Here is an 18,662-nt window from a genome sequence, read left to right on the forward strand (position 1 = left end):
AAACAGGAAACCAAACCTGCTGGGAGTTATCTATGGGGTAGAGCAGAGGCTAAATTTGCAGCTGAAATGATAAAATATGAGGAAAAAGGTAATATGGGAAGAGAACAACATAACCAAAAAAAAAAAAAATCACTGGAGAAGTATAGCAATTAAATGGCTGGTTTTCTATGGCTCTGACCAATAGTTGCTCGAACACTGTCCTCCAAAGCAAACTACCTACAAACAGCGACAAGCCTGTGAGGACATAACCTGCAAGAGATGCATGTGTCCCTTCACTGAATGAAGATCAGCATGTTAACAGCAAGGACCTACTTATTTAAAACAACAAAACCTCATATTCATTTTTCAAAAGCCATAAAGAACTCATAATAAAATAATTAGGCATGCATATTGTGATATCCGTGTTGGTTTTTGCTAAAATGCAATTTGTAGTGAACAAAGGAGATCAGATTAGATACCTTCTCCGAAGCAAGACTGTTAGACCGCTCAAAGCTGTCCATACTTCCAAGCCGACCTCTCATCCTGTTAGCTCCCTGAGTGAAGAGAATAAAAGTAACTCCTTATACAGTTTATATTTTTATTTCAAAACTACAGAAGGCAATTTGAGGCTGCCTCTCCATGTGAGCATTAAGTTGATCCCTTAGGGTTATCTCAAACTTTTTAGCTGTTTTAACATCCATGATGGCAGAATAAACAGAAACAGTCCCCATTTCCATTATTTCTGAGTCAACTGTTAGATAACAGGATACTCAGATCAAGCTGTTTGAAGTTTTTGGGTTATAAGGTTAAACATCATTCATCGATGAGACGAGTGAGAACTCCTGTAATTCTGCTTCTCATACAGATAAACACATATGTAGAGGATACAGCAAATCAAACCAGAAAAGTTACAAAGATCAAGTTCAATACATACAACGTTCACACCACGTGTTACAGACATCAAACACCACATTATAGGATATTATAACAGGTTTAAAAAAAAAAAAAAAAACAGAGAAAGTGTTTCTAAAATTTATTAATTTTGCTTTACTCATTTTCCCATAATGCAAAACTACTTTGGTAAGTCATTTTATTCCAGAAGGTTAGATATCAGTCAGCTTCAATACTGGTGAACTGATTCTTGATCTTTCTGTATGATCCTTTGGTGTGGATTTCAAAGGCGATCTAAAACGAGACCTAACAGATCATTTTGTCTCATCCCCTCACTTTACATAGGAAGAAACTGCAGCTAACTAATGAAGGAAAGAGAATACAAAGGCAGGTTAAGAGCCTCATTATTCAGGAGGTCTTAAAAGACACAGCACAAACTGAGGAGTTCTACAAAATCCTAGGACACATGGAAAAGTTCTTACAGGAATGACTGGGAAGTACAAGCCAGGTTGATGTGACAGTGACTACAAAATAAAAGCATGCACAACATCTGCATGGTGCTTCACAATTTTAAAGGGTCTCCACACATACTTCAGTTTAATTTGGGGGATGGAGAAGACTAAATTTTGTTTTAATTTTTAATCAAAGTAATATCTGCCCAAAGTTTCAAAAGTCAAATTGTGTAGCTTGTATTAAAAAATGGAGGTCACCTACCACTTCTCCACACTTTGAATCCCACTCCCCAAAGCAAATCTTAAAATTATTTATACTGATGCTTCTGACATTCAGTTCATAATACTATTCCTGAGTCTTCCCACTTCAGGCACTATGTATTGATGAGACTTTAGTACTCTTCATTCCCTATCCACTCTCCACTGACACTCTCTCTCTCACACACACACACAAACAATTTCTTTCTTGCCCTATTCCCTTAATAGAGTTACAACACAAATATCAGTTAAATTCGTAATTTGTGCTTATTATGACTTTTTAAATACTGTTTGCAGCTAAGCTACATATTTACTGCAATTACATTTGATTACATCTCATGTCTTATACACTTTCTTTCTCATGGAGCTAATGACTGCTCAGAAATCATGAATTTATTGTAAAACTCTCCAACAGATCAGGATATGATCAACCACCACACAATTCATTAATTATACGATCTTTTTTATCTTTGAGCTAGTTATTAAAGAGATCCATCTTCTTGCCACAATCTGGCCCTGCGGTACAGATCTTCTGAGCATTTTCTTCACTATCAATGTAGAAATCTACTCTTACCCTCCATGTTGGAATTTCTGTCTCCTTGAGTTCATATCTTTCTCTTTTTCAGTTTACTTCCTCATTTAGGTGGAGGACATTCTCCAGGTGTTTCATGAGAAAAGGGAGACTGGGAGATAATTTTAATTTACATGTCTGTGAATGTCATTATTCTATGCTTATATTTCATTAACCATTTGGTTGAATACATAATTCTGGTTGGAAACTTTCCTTTATAACATGTTAGTATTGCTCAAGTGTCCTTCAGTTCAGAGATCTAATATCTTTGTCAATCTAGAGCCTGTGTGTATGCCCTGCTATTTCTTTTTGGAACAGAATCTAAGTTTACCCTTGAGTATTCTAAATTTCACAATGACGTGCCTTGGCATGACTTTTGTTCAGCTGTTCTAATGTGCACTCTCTCAGCCTATTAAATCTGGAAACTCATGTTCATTAGCTCCAAAAAATTTTTAAATTCTATCTTTGAAAATTTCCTGTAGGCATGTTCTCTTTCTGGAGCGCCTACCTTTCAGTTTTTGGGTTTCCAGACTGATTCATTAACTATTTAACCTTGTTCCATTTTTCACTACTTTGTCATTTCTTTCTATTTTCTAAAAGATAATTTTCAACTCTAGTTTCCCAGACTTGTATTGAATTTTGCTTTTTATGTCTCCTACCAGAAAAAATTTAAGTGTTCTTTCTTGTTTTCAAGTGACAGCTTTATATGGATAGTATCCTGTTTTCATAGAAGCAATATGTATTCATCTATATTATGCTAATTATAGTGTCTTTTTTTTTCTTTTTCTTTTTCTTTTTTTTTTTGATACTGAGGATTGAATTGAGAAGAACTTTACCGCTGAGTCTCTACCCCTTTTTAAATTTTGAGACCAGGTCTTGCTAAGGTGCTGAGGCTGGCTTTGAACTTAGGATCCTCCTGCCTCAGCCACCCAAGTTGCTGGGATTACAGGCATGAGCCAAGGCATCTGGCCTAATTATAGTTATCTATTTCCATAGGTCCTCTGTATAACAACCATAGCAATAATAAAATTCATAGCTTCATCGACTATTACTGAATGCTTACCATGGGCCATATACTATGTAAACATTTCACACTGTATTATCTTACTTAATCTTCACAAGTCTGTGAGGTAGGTACAGTTATTAGTTCAACTTCACAGCCAAGGAGACCGAAGTTCTAAAAGATTTTACAGTCCAAGTTTACACAGCCAGTTAAGAAAAGAGCAGTGATATGAACAGAGGAAGCACAATTAATAAGTGAAGCTCTTAAGCTTCTTCTCAGTACTTCTTCCCTAAGATAAAGCTTTATGAATGTAGAATCACAAATAAAACTAACTTGCCTAATTGGTTAAGTGGAATTTTGCAAATATCCTGGAACCTTATCAAGTTCTCACTAACTTGTAACTAACATTCTTAATAATGAATTGCATTTGTGGCTAATAAATTATTGGGTTAGTTGTGTGACCAAGAGGAAAGTATAGTAAACATCAAGTTGCTTTCTGCTATTTTTAGTGGCTACTTATATGCCAACGTGTCTGATATCTCAAACATATTATTTGGTCACAATAGAGAAAGTAGTCATGGGTACCAAGTCATTTCCATTACTAAAAGAGCAATTTAAATCACATATTTTACTCATTAAGGTATTTTATCCATGTGTGTATGTGTTGTTTTTGCACAAAAAGAAACAGCATATTTAAGATTATTCTATAAGTGTTATTAATTCACTTATTTCCACAAGTTGGTCATGGATACTACTCTGAAGAAAGCATGAAATAAGGATGATTTTCAAAATGACTCACACAATATATTAAGTATTTCCATTCTGGAAAATTTCCACTTATGAAACAGCAACAAACAACCATAACCCAAGACTCTATCTCTTACCTTTGAACAGACAGGGCTTGCCATTTTACTCTATTATGATTTGGTAATTCGTTTGTTGCGCCCTTTCCCTCAGACCCACTTTTTAGTACTAATGAACTAAGCTTCTAAGCATTTTTAAAAATGGATCCTATTGCATAAACATCTATAGTTAGCTAAGTAAAATATTTTGCCATATAAAATGGCAGAACATGAGGAGCTAAACTCTATGACTCAAGTGTGACTCTTCTGCTATAAAACTCAGGGCGGGGGAAATGACAAGTTGTAGGACACAAAACCCCTTTTGCTATATGCCCTTTAACACAACAAGGGAAGCTGCCAACCTTCCAAACAAGTCCTTTCTGATGCATATGGTGCAAGCAAGACCTTGTTAGGTCACAAAATTTATGGCATTTGGCATCACTTTGGGACACAAAAGCTACAGTATCCACCTTGACCAAAATAGAATGGCTGTGCCCTTGCTAAGAGAGTCATCGCAGCAATTCAAGGCATGCGGAAGAGACACTTCAAAGGCGGCGCTGCAAGAACTGTGCAGGATGCCAAGGTACTAAATGGAGATAAAGAGAACAATGCTCTAAATACCCTTTTGCTATTTTGTAAATGACAGAGGTTTTGGGCTCACCGCTGAATATACCCCATCAGATGAACACTGTCATTTTTTCCCAACATACTGACATTTAATTCTCACAATAAGATAAAGTATTACTATGTACATTTTACAAAGGGTTAGGCATGGCTTAGAAAAGAGAAATAAGGAGCCCAAATTCATAAATATAAACCTGCCAGGGCCAGGTCATGCCTTCGGGTTCCCTGATCACCTACTTAAATTATCTTTCCAATAAAATTCTTACTAAACACTGGGTTAAATTCCAGTAGGTGATGCTAATGGATGCTGGTTCCCTAGTTAGGATGTTAATACCTTAAGAATTAGACTTGTCTAGAGTAGCGGCTTTCAAACTTTGCCAGGCATCAGGATTACTTGAAGGGCCAAACCCACATGACTGGACCCAACTCCAGAATTTCTGATTAAGGAGGCCAGGACTTTGGATGCCTAAGAAGTTCCCAGATAATACTAATGCTGCTTATGTGTGACAATACTTAAAATCTAATGGCCAAAAAATTAAAATCAAGTCAAGGTATCCTCTAAAAAAAAATAATAAACTCCAAAGTCTAACTCTTAGATCCTCCAGGCCTGTCCTCTGAATCTTCTTTAAGGATTGAGGTGCTTCAAGTGTGGCCAGGGTTTCACAAAGGGCACGTGCAGATCAATTATTAACCTGCTAATGTGGATTCCAGTCAACTCTATGTTGCCATCTACTCTTTTCTCAGCCCTATATTATTAGCAATTTTTCCCAGTGGCATAACTCAATAAAACTGAATTACAATGGAAACCTTATAATGGTATAACCTATATGTTGGCGAATTCCAACAAATGCTACTTAGTATATCATAGAATCAACGTAAGAATTCAAAGAGTCACTTCTCCAACATATTCACACAGCAGCTTAGAGTTAACTGCTCATATGTACGCAAAATTGTCTTAATAATCATAGCTACCATTTTGGCGAATTCTCTGCCAGGCAGTAGACAGTATTCCAAGCACTTTCTGTAAATCTCCTCATTGCTTCCTCACTATGTCCTTATGCAAAATAAGTACACCCTTGCCTTCATCTCACAGGTGAGGAAACTGAAGTACACAGGGGAAGGAACTTTGGTTACTCTGTGTCTTAGTCCAATACAATGCCACAATACAATAAAACAATTGGATAAGTAATAAAGTTATACAGTTACGAAGTTAATTTAATGCAATACCACAACTTGGTAAATTATAAAGAAAAGAGGCTTATTTTGGGTTCGCAGTTCTGGTTCAAAGTCAAGAGGTCACATCTAGGTACAACCTCCTTGCTATCAGAGTCATAAGGTGGTGTGAGACAAGAGATAGGAAATCATGGCAAGAGACAGGAAACTGTAAGGGACCTGACCAAACTGGCTTTTATAGCAGACCCGCTCTAGAAATAACTCATTAATAGCATTAATGGATTAATTTATTCATGAGAGCACCTCTCAAGGGTCCTACCTAGTTCTACCTCTTAATCTCTCACATGAGGATTAAATTTCAACATCGGTTTTGGCAAGAACAAACCACATACCCCTGTAATAAGAGATAAAGCTGGATTCCAACCAGGCATTCTGGCTGCAGAACCACTTCATTACACTGCCTTTAAATGAAGTCTTACTCCTGACCTGAAGCCTCTTTAACTCAGTGACAGCATTTGCTGACTATATAATCTTAAAACCCTAAACATCTCCTTTTCACCTCTTCTATGGGGATAGAAGATAAATTTTAAAATTTGGATCCAATCACACAAATACAGCAGTATTCCTAGATGACTAAGAATGGATATTGTTTAATTTCTGTGTTTTAGAAAGAAAAGAAGTAATAAATGGGGGTAAAAAGGAAAAAAAGAGAAAGAAGGAGGAATACTAATTTATAAATGTTGAAGGAAAATGGCATGAAAAATTTAGGGACAGGTGCATTAACATATTTCTGACAAATCTCCTAGAGGTTCTTTCCTAAGAGTCTGTTTTCCACTGATAAGATAATGACATTCACAGCTGACCATACTTGCTGCAGGGCTTTTGTTAAAATAAGAAGACTCTCAATCATTAAGAGAAATACCTGTAAAAGTGTTTTGAGCTCCAGCAAAGAAAAAAAACTAGGAACACCAAGTCTTTAATGCTGTATTGAATAAATAAGGAATAATTCAAAATGTATCCAGCTATTTAAGTATGGACTCATAATGTTATTAATGTTAAACAGTTATTAGAAGCAACATGGCCTAGTGTGGCAAGTCCCTGGGTTCATCCCCAACAGCCCAAAACAAACAAAAAGAACACACAGAGTTAAATGACTCCTTCAGAACCCTTCTCAATGTCTAAGAATATATAACCCCATCTGCCTCTTCAAAGGCACATAGAGGTTACTGAAGAATATAATTACAGACTACAGGTGAAATTTTCTTCCTGTATTAGCAGAAAAGTCAAGAAACTTAAAAGCAAGTCATCAATAATACTTAGTGAAACTGTTCAAAGGAATTAAAATACCTACCACCCCATCCAGTATTTCATGAAATATACAGTAAACAGACATGGGTACTATTGATAGTACACAGTAGTATTTATGACCCATTAATTGTCTGAGATATTTATTCACATGAACAACACCAAAATAAATAAATAAATAAATAAATAAATACTGAATGGGCTTTGTAAAGCATGTGACAAACAAGTTTACTATAATTATTCTTCCATTTTCATTTTGAAACAGTCTCTAATGTAAAGTTAATAGTTCAGTACAAAACATTTTTTCCCAAAACTATTAAGTGAATTATTTGGATGAGGGATATAAGTTTCCTTCATCCTGCAGTATTTCAGTGTACATTTCCTATGAACAAGGAATTCAAGAATTCTACACAATTAAAATGCAACTTTCAAGACCAAGAAACTAACATTGATACGTTAATACCATTTTGTCCTTAGACTTCATTCCAACTCCATTGGTCCCAGCAACAGCCTTCACAGCAAAAGAGTCAGATTCAGAATCTCCTGCTCCACAAGTTTTCACATTTCTTTAGGCTCCTTCAGTCTAAACAATTCCTCAGTCTTTTCCTGACTTTCAGGATCTTGACACTTTCAATGATAACAGGCTTATTATTTTGGTAGACTGTCCCTCAGGCTGGGTTTGCTGGTGTTTTCTCTTGATTAGATTCAAGAGCTGCCTCTGTAGCCATCAGACCACTGAAGCTGTGCTCTGTCCATTCTGTCAGGTGACACAGAATTTCAGTGTGTTGCTTTGCAGATGAGATTCAAGTCAGCACTTGATCAAGGTGGTGTCTGGCAGCCCTCTCTGCTCTGAAGTCACTCATTTCCCTGTTGTATCCTACTCTCGCTCAGATGTTCAGTGTGCTGAAGTTCACCTCAGAACAGATTTATGATTCCCACTTTATGCAACAGGTCATATAACCATTACATTGCTATCATTTATTATGATAGCCATACCGTTGTCAGATGTCACCAGTTACAGCCTTTCAAGGTTTTTTTATGACCATCACCATGGTTCTTTGGTGCTCCTTTACTATCTAGAAGGCCAAAATGTTCCAGACTTGTATTTTCCCTGAAGCTCTGGAACCACCTGTTTCTCCTAGGATCCTAGTTCCTTCTAGTGCAGAAGGACAGATACAAAATACAGATGCCAGATTCCACCAAACTAGGCTTATTATCTGATGTGTTCAGAAGAGTGACTGCTAAGATCTCTCAGTGGATAGAGCCAGGGGCTACATGTACACACTCACACTCTCACACACACACACACACACACACACACACACTATACACACACAAATACACACAAGCATCTCTGTGTGCATACTGAATCCGATAACACAGGATTCATTCAGATTTCCTCTCTTTTCATACATGTAGTTCTCTTTTCCCTGCAACCCATATCCTAAACATATTTACCTATTTGATCAGTCCCCTTCGCATGACTGTGATCCACAACTGCCACCACATGAATACTCTCCTCGCCCCCCGTCAAGCTGTGACACCCCATATCGGGGCTGCCACCCCAACAGGTGCATTTCCTTGTGCTGCTTGGACTCTGCCTCCCAGTATGGGTACCCTTCTCCCTTTCACTCTGCTCTGCTGCCTGTGCTGGGCCTTTCTCTATGTAGGCATGACCTCCTTGGCCACTTAGGCTCCCATGCCCCAAAATAGGCTGCTCTCCTCTGCCAATAGCCTCCTCACCACTCTGGCTCCCAAGTTCCAAACCCCTCCATGGGGTTCTGTCTCCCTGCTCTGAGCCACCCCTACTCTCTGCCCCAAGATGCTGACTTACAGCTTTAGGACAGAATTGTTCAGGAAGAGGAAAATGAAGAAGAAAAGATTTTCCCTACATTTAAATGAACCATGTAAATTTTACTAAATGAGAAACAAAAATTTCTATTAATTTACGCTATTTTCAGCATTTTATATCAGCCCCTAAGCATGGGCAAATGAAGGGCAGGTTTCTTTTTAAGTTATGATAAATGATAAAAAGTTCTTAAAGTTTTGGGCATCAATATTCTATGATCCCTTTCTATACATGTCTCTACTAGTAAATCTCTATGGCTCAATTTCAGATTTGAGAGGCCCCAGAAAAAAATCTAGATCTGAAAAGAAAATTTCTTTTAATAGATGATCTTAAGTGTTAACTAAATTAAAGTTATCCTAATAGGTTATTTTTACTTTTTTAAGTAAATCTTGAGGGAGCTAGCTAAGAATAAAGCAAAACAGAAAACAAAGACAAGTTTAACTAACAGATCCTCAGTTTACTCTTACCCTTGAGAAGATATTTTCCAGGGAGCTAGTCAAGGATCTCTTTGCTTTATTTTTCAGAATGTCAAGTTTGAACCTTCCACCACTTGCTGCATTTTCTGGGATTGTACTATTTGAAATAGTCTAGAAAAAGAAAAACATAGAAATTTAGTTTGGACATACTTGAGGTTAAATGAGGCTTTAAATATAGGCTTAAAACTAAGTCATTAAAAAACACAAGAATTCTACAGTAGCTCCATTAAGAAGTAATAATTTAGGTTCCACAGTGTGAACACAAAGATTATGTTTAATGCTTAATATTATAAGTAATAAAAAAGACAGAAATAAGATCTTTCCTTCATGACTTTCCTTTTCACTAACATATTTCTGCTTCATTTAATGGAAATTAAACTTGAAATGTCAATTTTTCTGCTGTTATTTGGGTTAAAGTACTGCCATCTCTTTCAAAGGTGCATGTTTTACATCCAAATTAGCAAGGAAAACAGAGAAAATAAGTTCCAAAGAACAAAGCAGCATGCAAGCAAAACTTGATTCTAGTAATGCCTCTAATATATCATTCCATTTTCATTTGTGAGCAGGTTATTTATCTTTTATATCTGTAAGTATTCATTGAGAGTACCAAACCATATGAGAGTATATAATGTGTTCAGCATATTAGAGTCTCCGTATATTTCATCCCACTGAAGTAAGTGGCTACGGTACATACTATGTGGTCGTTAGGTACGCAAAATTTTGAAGAAAGAAAGCTTATCATTCTCTGAGGCAAGAAATAACAACACAAAACACATGTAAGTATCAAGGAAGAAAGCATGAAGATTGGTGTTACATCCCAGCAGTCAGAGAGAAAGGGATACACAGGATTCAGACAGGCTTGAGAACAGGGGGAATGACTTCCCCAGAGCTGTAGGTGGTTGTTGGCAAAATTATAACAGCTAAATTGCTGAAGGGACAGAGTCAGTAGCTAAAATAGAAGGGAACAATAGAAGGTAAAATGAGAAAGTGAAGCTGGAGGAAAAAAAATGTGAATAGTCTTAAGTGCCAGGCAAATAGGAAGAACACTGATCCAAATTTAAAAGAAGAGAAGTATCCCTGTGAAGGTCATGTTTTAGGGAAATTTACCTCCAAAACACCTAAGGTCATGGAAATCAGACTGAAAGGCTCCCACCTAGTCTACACAGGAGGGAATAAAGGCCCACATCACCACCAGCTCCACCAGATCATTCCAGAAGTAACAGATGCAAGAAAGGTGGTGAACTAACGACAATGGGAATTCATTCTGTAAGAGGTAAACACGTGATGATCCCCTCTGATGCTGTTGCGTGGTCTTATTTTATCTCTGGACACCTGGGAATAAATTCTAAACCATAAGCACAGAAAAGCCATCCTTCCATCTGCAGCTATGGTGGCCACTCATGAGGGACAAGTTCAGTTTTCATCCTTGTTTTTACCACCTGGGCTATCCAAGCTTTTAAGGAAATACAATCTTCCTATGAATTTTTAAAAACTAATAGATTTTCACACAACTAAAAAAATGTATGCTTACTCTACACCATGAAATACATGGTGTTTCTTTTTAAACCAAAAATCATAAGTTCTTTTCTGTTTTAAAACTATCATTATTTTATCTCAATCTGCCAGTACTTGCCAGAATTTCCTATTAAACTCCTAAAAGGCTGGTGGCAGTCAGGGGTGGGGGTGAAAGAGGGGAAACTGATAGAACTTTAGCCCTACAGAAGATTGAGAGCACAAAGGAAAGAGCCTTCTTTCATTTTTTTTTTTCTGTTATTTTAACTAAATACATCAATAAACAAAAATAGGTCAAGGAAAAAAATATCCCCTCACCGCTGGGCCTTCCCCAATGTGCCCATGTGTCTTCTGCTTGGCTTCACACAGCTGCCTGAGGTGTAAAATCACAAGCTCATTCTCTTCCTGGTCACTGATTGGCTTCATTTTCTGTTGAACAGACAAACCAAGAACACACTAGCAACACAGCTTCTCTCCTTTTTTCTTCTCACTCAATTCTGAGTCTAGCAGATAAACGGAAATGTAACAGTGGCTTTCCGGTTCTACCAAGTAGTCCAATAGGACATGTACTTTAACTTCAGATAGAGGGAGGAAAAGAGGAACTGGCAACAACAGGATCCACCTCTTTTTCCTTGTATTTTATTTGTAAGAACTACATATAATGTTACCTGAACACGTTCAAAGATGTCAGCTTGCTCATTATCTGTCAGTGATGAGAGATGCCTCTGTATCACCAGCTTGGCTCTTGGTGGGTAGAGGCCTGAGGGAAAGAAGGAGGGAAAGCATGAACCCAGGCAGCCCTGGGGATGGAGGTCTGTCAGGCTGCAGTTCACCCTTCCCCAGTAGGCTCTCCACTTCAGTCTCCTGCAGGAGAAGTCTTTCAGCCTACAACAAACCCTGGAGTGGGACGTCAACCTGATCACAAACCTCTCCGCCAAAATCAACAGCCCCCACAGTGAACCTGGAGTTGGAATGACTAATAAAGAACTTCTAAGTGAGGCCAAGCATAAGGAGATACCACTTAACATATTAACAGAGAGGCACTTCACAGGCAAACTAACATTATCCCAGGACATGACACAGGAGTAGAAGCTAAATGCTAATCATAGCCCAAATATCTAAACTTATAACTTGACATTTGAAAAAAAAAAATTAATTATAATATTAAAAGGCCATACTACAGCTGAGACAAACTCTCTCCCCATCATGGGGGGCTCCATCTGAAGAAATAAGGCTTCAAGGACGGCTTTAGTATTTAGTGCATTTTTAGTGCTATTATTTTACTAAGAAGGTTATTTACCTCCTTACAGTGTGATATTAACAAATCTTTCCCATTCCCATATATCATTTATATCAAGTTCTTGGGGGGAAATTTTCTCTGGAAATATTTCTGCAATTTTTTCTTAAAGGGAAATTTAATTCACATCTACAATGATTCTAGTGTCCATCCACTTTTAAGGGAGAGTTCTAATGCACAATTAGGTATCACTCATAGAACTGCCACTATTTTACTATAAACAGAATATGTAGCTATATATAATATTAAATAAACCTTATGCATGGACAGGCTTTTAAAAATATTTGTGATCATAAGGCTATCTTGCTCAGGTTTCATTGAAGTACATTATTATATGATATTAAAGCATAATTTGAATATTTTTCATGTATTCATTATTTTTACTTACAAAGAGTTAAGACAAAGTAATTGAAAACAGTTTATTTTGCTGAGTTGAATCATAGAGTTTAGAAATAAATAATATCATAATCTATGAGTATATGTGCAATTTTCTAATTGTAATTATTTCTAAGAAAATATGAGGTGGCAGCTTAACAAAATTTGTTCACATTTTGCCAATTTTTTGAAGTAAAGAACTATCTAGATCTCTACAGATAGGATACATGGAGTACATGGGACAGAATCATTTTTAAATTATTTTTAAAACAACTGATTAAACATTTAAATATTAAAATATTGTTATAAAAAAAAGATAAAATTCTCTTCATGACCATCAGAATGTGTACAGAGCTGATCCACTGTTGGTTTGCTACAAGTACACTTGTTTTAAGCCACTCTGTGGCTGAAATGGGAAGAATAGTATCTACAAACTGCTCAGCTCCATCTTTCTCTCTATTACACAACAAAATTCTGTGCAAGTCTTCATGATCACAATATAAAAAAGTAAAATCCATTAAGATGGAAATGACTCATGACCTTAGCTTATTAATTGCCGGAAAGTCTCAAGAGGCTCTCAGACAACGTATTATGGCATATATAGTAAGGAAGACTGATGAAAAGTACATGCAGGCAGTGAGAGACCAGGGCAAAGTAACAACCCACACAGTGTGGGACCCTGCCTAGATCCCAAAGCCAAAAAAGAATGAATAAGTCAGAAAACTGGTAAAGGTCAAATGAAGCATTCCATTTGGGTAACAGCATCGTGCCAATGTTAATTTCCTGTTCAGATCTTTATGCTGGACTATGTAAGATGTTTACAATGGGGGAGGAATATTTGGAAACTCTTCACAGCTCTTCCATAATCTAAAAACAAAAAAAAATCCAAGGTTTTTTAAAAGTAGTGTATTATTCATATATGTATTTTTCCAAATATAACATATATATGCTATATATATTATTCTTCAGCAAGTTATTTTTTATTCAACAATATAATTTCAGGATATATCCATGTTGACATTCAGTTCAAATTCATTCTCATTAATTGCTTCATTATATAAACATGCTTCAATGAAGATATTGATAAACTTAAAGGTTTTTTCCAATTTTCCACTGTTTACAACCATGAAAATGTTACTTTTTGCACCCTTACAAGTTTCTCTTATCAAAACATGGAAATTATGATTGACAGGGTATGTACAATTCCAGGTTAATGAGTTATCCCCCCATATGGCTATACCGTAGTTATCCTCCTATATGGCTATACCAATTTATACTCCATCAATATTATGTAAATATACCAATATCCATAACATTTTTCTTAACAGTTACTCTGATGAGTATCTTATTGTTGTTTTTATTTTCATTTCTCTGACATCCAGTGAAGTTCAGCAACTTGTCGCTTTCATTATTCAACCTTTTAATTCCCTTTCATGACAAGTGTTTTCTAAGGTGACGTGCACAATTTCCTACTGAGTAGTTTTATCATTTTCTTATAAGGTTTTTACAAATTCTAGATGCCACTCCACTACTGCCTTGTTTGTTTTTTATCATTCTACTTCCAAATAAGCACTTGTAAGGAAACACTTCAATTTTTCAAGTCAAATCTGTGAGTGTCCTCTTTTGATAATTTCTGCATTTGTGTCTGAATAAAGTCCTCCCTCCTTTTTTAAGTAATAAGAACATTCTTCTTTTGTTAATGATTTTAATATTTGGATTGCTTACACTGAGGACTTGGATCCATGTAGAATGTCTTATAATTGAATAAGTGATAGCCAATTGATCTAACACCATCTCCTTGGTAATCAGCCCCTGACCCCTGCCACAGGTTAATAACACTCCCTCAACCATTCAAAACAGAATGTTCCATTTTCATAAACATATTATAAGTTTGAAAACAATGTGCATTCTATAAAGTTAGAATTATAAATTTTAAAATCTGAATTGAAATAGTTTTGGATCACACCATTGTCTGGATATTCAATAAATAACTGCTGTTGATCACTGTTGCTGCCAATTGCCTCAGATTCTGTTTCCTACAGAATAGAAATCACAACTTGCATTTGTAATGACTATAGCCAATTCCTTGCTGTTCTGGAGTTTGCACTCTTTCCATTTATTGTAACACTATCATACTGAATTGTGCTTCTTTGCTCACATGACTTTTGCTCACTCTGGACCAAAAGCTTTCTGGAGGCACTGTCCAGGTCTCAAACATGTCTGCATCCCCAGTACCCAGCACATTGCCTGGCCAACAGTGGACACTTAACAAGTGTTTATTAAATTGTTTCCTCTCTTGTGCAATAATTTTCAACCTTTTTTGTTAGGAAAAGATAATGAGAAGAAAGATAAGTTGAGTCAGGGGCCACCTCTCTCTCAGGCCCTCCCTCCTCCTCAGAACACATTTTTTTTTAACCTGCTGCATGAGATCACCTCCACTATCTCTGCCATTCCCAAATACCTCTTGAAAGTCAAGCAAGTTTTACCATAGTTCTAAAACTTTTAGAGAAAAGAGACATATTACTAAGTGAGAGGGAGCAAAAGTAAGAATTAAACAGCTGTGATGGTTTTGCCCTCTTCATGTAGTCAACAAATATTTGGTCAGTTCCAACTGTGTACATAGCAGAGTCTTAAGAACTGTGGGAAATACAAGTCCCTTCCTTGAGTATGCCTTCAGAAGGAAAAAAGAAAGTCAAGCATCTAAGAAACTGACAGCACATTTGGAACTGACTGGACATGAGAAGTGATTCTTTGAGTTCTTGTTTCATATAGAAACAAAGAACTATTCAATGACAGTAGGGACTTTCTCATTTCTCAAATGCCAAAGCAAACTCCTCTTTTGCCAAGGCCAAGTTATACTGTACCTTCAATCCTCTCACAGAGCTTATGCAAAGAGTGCATGGGGCAGGTCTCACACAGCTTGATCTGAGTTTTGGCACTCTGTAGCGCAGCAGCTGTACTGAAAGCCTGCTTCAGAGTCAGCATTACCTCATCCACCTATGAGAAGGAACAAAGCTCAGGTCAATAAAAGTTGGCTTGCTTGGAAACACTAAAAACCCAATGGCAATGTGAGCCCTTACTGATGCTGACTAAATAATAAGTAATAGAATTTTGATGACTACAGAGCTGGCAGAAGCAAAATATTAAACTTGAAAAGTAGGACCTTTCATCCATATAATTGAAAGGTGGATGAAATAAGATCATTTCAGAATGTGTAATATAATACTGTAATGTAATGCTTCTTGAATGTTACTTTCAAATCCCATGGAGGGTTACGCTATCACAGAGTAATTAGTAGATCAGGACTTGGATCAGTTAAGTGATATAGCAAATAAAGACTTCTTTGGAAGTTTCAACTGCCATACATAAGGAGCAACAAGAGTTTCAACATTCACTTGCATTGTTTACTTTATTCTTCTGGATCACTTTTAATGTAAAAATAAATGAAGCATGTGTTTAAATGAAGTTCTGGGGGGAAATATCAATGTGAATAATAGTGGGAAATGTCTATGATCATTGCTGGTCTTATCTCCATGGCTTCCCATGTATTACCACTGCACTTCTGAATTACAACAGTTTTGACATCTGGGTATCCAGTAGCTGGGTTTCAATGCTAAGCCAGCAGCTTGCAAACATCCAACTAGTTTCTTTCTTGCTCTTCCACTGATCCAGTTCAGAAGATTGAATCTAGCCTTTTAGTTTCCTGGTTGCTTCTTTTAAACCAACTAACAGCTCATCCATAGCCACTGTTAAACCCCTCAGGCTGCATCTCCTTTTCTGTGACATAATCACCAATATGAGATGTGATTTCCCCACACAATCTAGAACTTAGATCAAATTCTAAAACGTCCATGGCAAAGCTATTAAATTCTAAGTGTCTCCTCCCAACTAACTTTGATATTCAAAACCATGGTCAGGCTTGGCAATCCATTTTTTCTTTTTGAACTTTATTCTTCCCCTTCCCCTTTGGCCTGGTTTAAGCACAAGTCATTATCTAAAGGATTTAATCTACTTCTGCATTTCAGTATATGAGGAATGTGGAATATAAAGAAACTTTACTCTCCGAATATTATTGAAATAAAAGATCAAACACTAAGCAATCAGCCATTACTGCTATGTTTTATTACATTACCAGTCTTAAAAAAGTTTCCTGAATAAGTTCACATTCCATCAATAAAAATGAATTGTTGGTGTTATATTATAATTAAATATAAATATTTCTAATCTTGGAACTAAACATGTGATTCATGTCTAATGTTCTTGCATTCTAATTTCATTTGCTTTGTTTGTATTCAAAAGTAATTTAATTATTTATGCAGATATCCATTTATTTCTATTTTCTTGTTTCTCATTTATTTGAGACACTGAAGGGGTTGGAAATTGGCTTAAAAATATAAACAGCTTTCATTTTGGTAATCTATTATTTAATTACACTGCCTTGTAAAGCCTCCTATGGGAATACTGAACGTCTGTATTCTTTCTCTATTTTGAGATGAAACAAGAGGCCATTTCAAGTGTCTGAAATGTGTCCACCAACTTCTCTGGGCCACAAGAATTACTAAACACCTTGACTAATAAAACGTTAAATGTTTTGTTTGCTGAAGTTCACAATTTTTTCCAGATGGCCTGTAAATTCTACCACGAGGTCAGAGCAACTAAAGATACTAAGAATAGAAAAAAAAGAAAAAGAAAAGAAAAAAAAAATCATGTATAAAGGTTAAAAGCTAAGGAATGAGCAAAGACAAATCAATCATATGCATACCAAAGGGAAGTATTCTTAGCATTACCATCTGAAAAAATCACATTCCCATCGAAAAGCATGAGATTGGACAAACAAAGCTAATTCATGATATGAAGGGGAAAATGTATAATCAATACTCATAAACATTATAACCAAACTTAGGTATTACATAGCATTTTAGAGTAAGTCTCTAAGAAAAATAGAAGTGTGTTAACACTTCAAATGATTATCTAGTTTAATTCTCTGGAAAAATTTAAATTTTCAAGGTATTCAATAAAGAATGGCACTGATCCGATTTTAACAATTGTTAACAAGGTAATGTTCTACTTCAGTGCTAACTAGTCACTCACATACTGAAGTGCTCTCTATGTCTGTTAGATTTTAAGCTCTTCCGTCACATTCTGTATTGTGTGTAAATCCTCACATCACAGCTCCTATGCCTAAAGTCTCCTCTCATGTTCTTGTTGCTAGGCGAAACAATGCCAGTTAGTTGCATTTTTACTCAAATGAAAAACTTTCCATAGAGAATTGCTGGTTCCTGAAACAACAACAACTTTCATTACCATTTAAAACACAGATCCCAAACTTGAACCTGTCTTTTACCAGCTATCTTCTCAACTTTGTTCCTTAATTGTTAGAGATTTATTTTTTAGTATAATCAACACCAGATATAAGAGCAGATAACTTCCTAGACTATATACCTCACTGTCCTATTAATATGCTAATATTTCCTTCATAATGAAGTTCTTAGTTCATTAATTATTAACCTCATATAAATTCTGGATCTTGGGTAACATGGACTTTTTTTCCCCTTTCTTCTTCCTTTTGGCTATACTTTCCTTGAATAGTTTTCTCTGCATCTATGGAATTTAGATTTGTCTACAAGTAGCAATAACTTGTACTCTTTTCACACTCTTTAAATAAATTTTGGAGAAAGCACTTTTAATGAATTGATTATTTTATATAAATTTGAAGACTTGGTTACACAAGAGAAGCTCCTAGTGTTCTCTCAAAGGAAGAAAGCAGAGAGAAATAGGGGAGAAAAGATGGAGGGAGCACAACAAATCTTGAACCTCACTGTAACCCTCTGGAGCCCTTCAGAACACTATACTGTTTACAAATTCATAACAACTGGTACAAAGAAGCAAAAGAAAATGCTAATTGTGTGCTCCTGCTACTCAGAAAAGATGTCAGCATGCACCATTTTGCAATCTTTTTGTCTTCTTCAACTGCCAAGCCACATCAATCAATCTAACACTGCTTAGACTGACATTATTTGGCTATTTTGTTTTGCTCTATTTGTTGGCTGCTTGA

At 36.2% G+C, this 18,662-nt stretch overlaps 1 protein-coding gene across 4 annotated transcripts in view; it reads right to left on the reverse strand.

The window, feature by feature from the left end:
- Tbc1d4 (TBC1 domain family member 4) overlaps positions 1 to 18,662 on the reverse strand; it is a 174,426-nt gene that overhangs the window by 38,947 nt on the left and 116,817 nt on the right. For all 4 annotated transcript variants that reach the window (XM_047552686.1, XM_047552689.1, XM_047552688.1 and 1 more), the window contains exons 5-9: positions 15,472 to 15,604; positions 11,604 to 11,695; positions 11,254 to 11,364; positions 9,415 to 9,534; positions 459 to 533 (exon numbers count right to left, since the gene is read on the reverse strand). In XM_047552686.1, the coding sequence (XP_047408642.1) occupies positions 459 to 533; positions 9,415 to 9,534; positions 11,254 to 11,364; positions 11,604 to 11,695; positions 15,472 to 15,604 (531 nt within the window). The remainder of the gene's footprint in view (positions 1 to 458; positions 534 to 9,414; positions 9,535 to 11,253; positions 11,365 to 11,603; positions 11,696 to 15,471; positions 15,605 to 18,662) is intronic.

Source organism: Sciurus carolinensis, chromosome 5, assembly GCF_902686445.1.
Source record: "Sciurus carolinensis chromosome 5, mSciCar1.2, whole genome shotgun sequence".
NCBI lineage: Eukaryota > Metazoa > Chordata > Mammalia > Rodentia > Sciuridae > Sciurus > Sciurus carolinensis.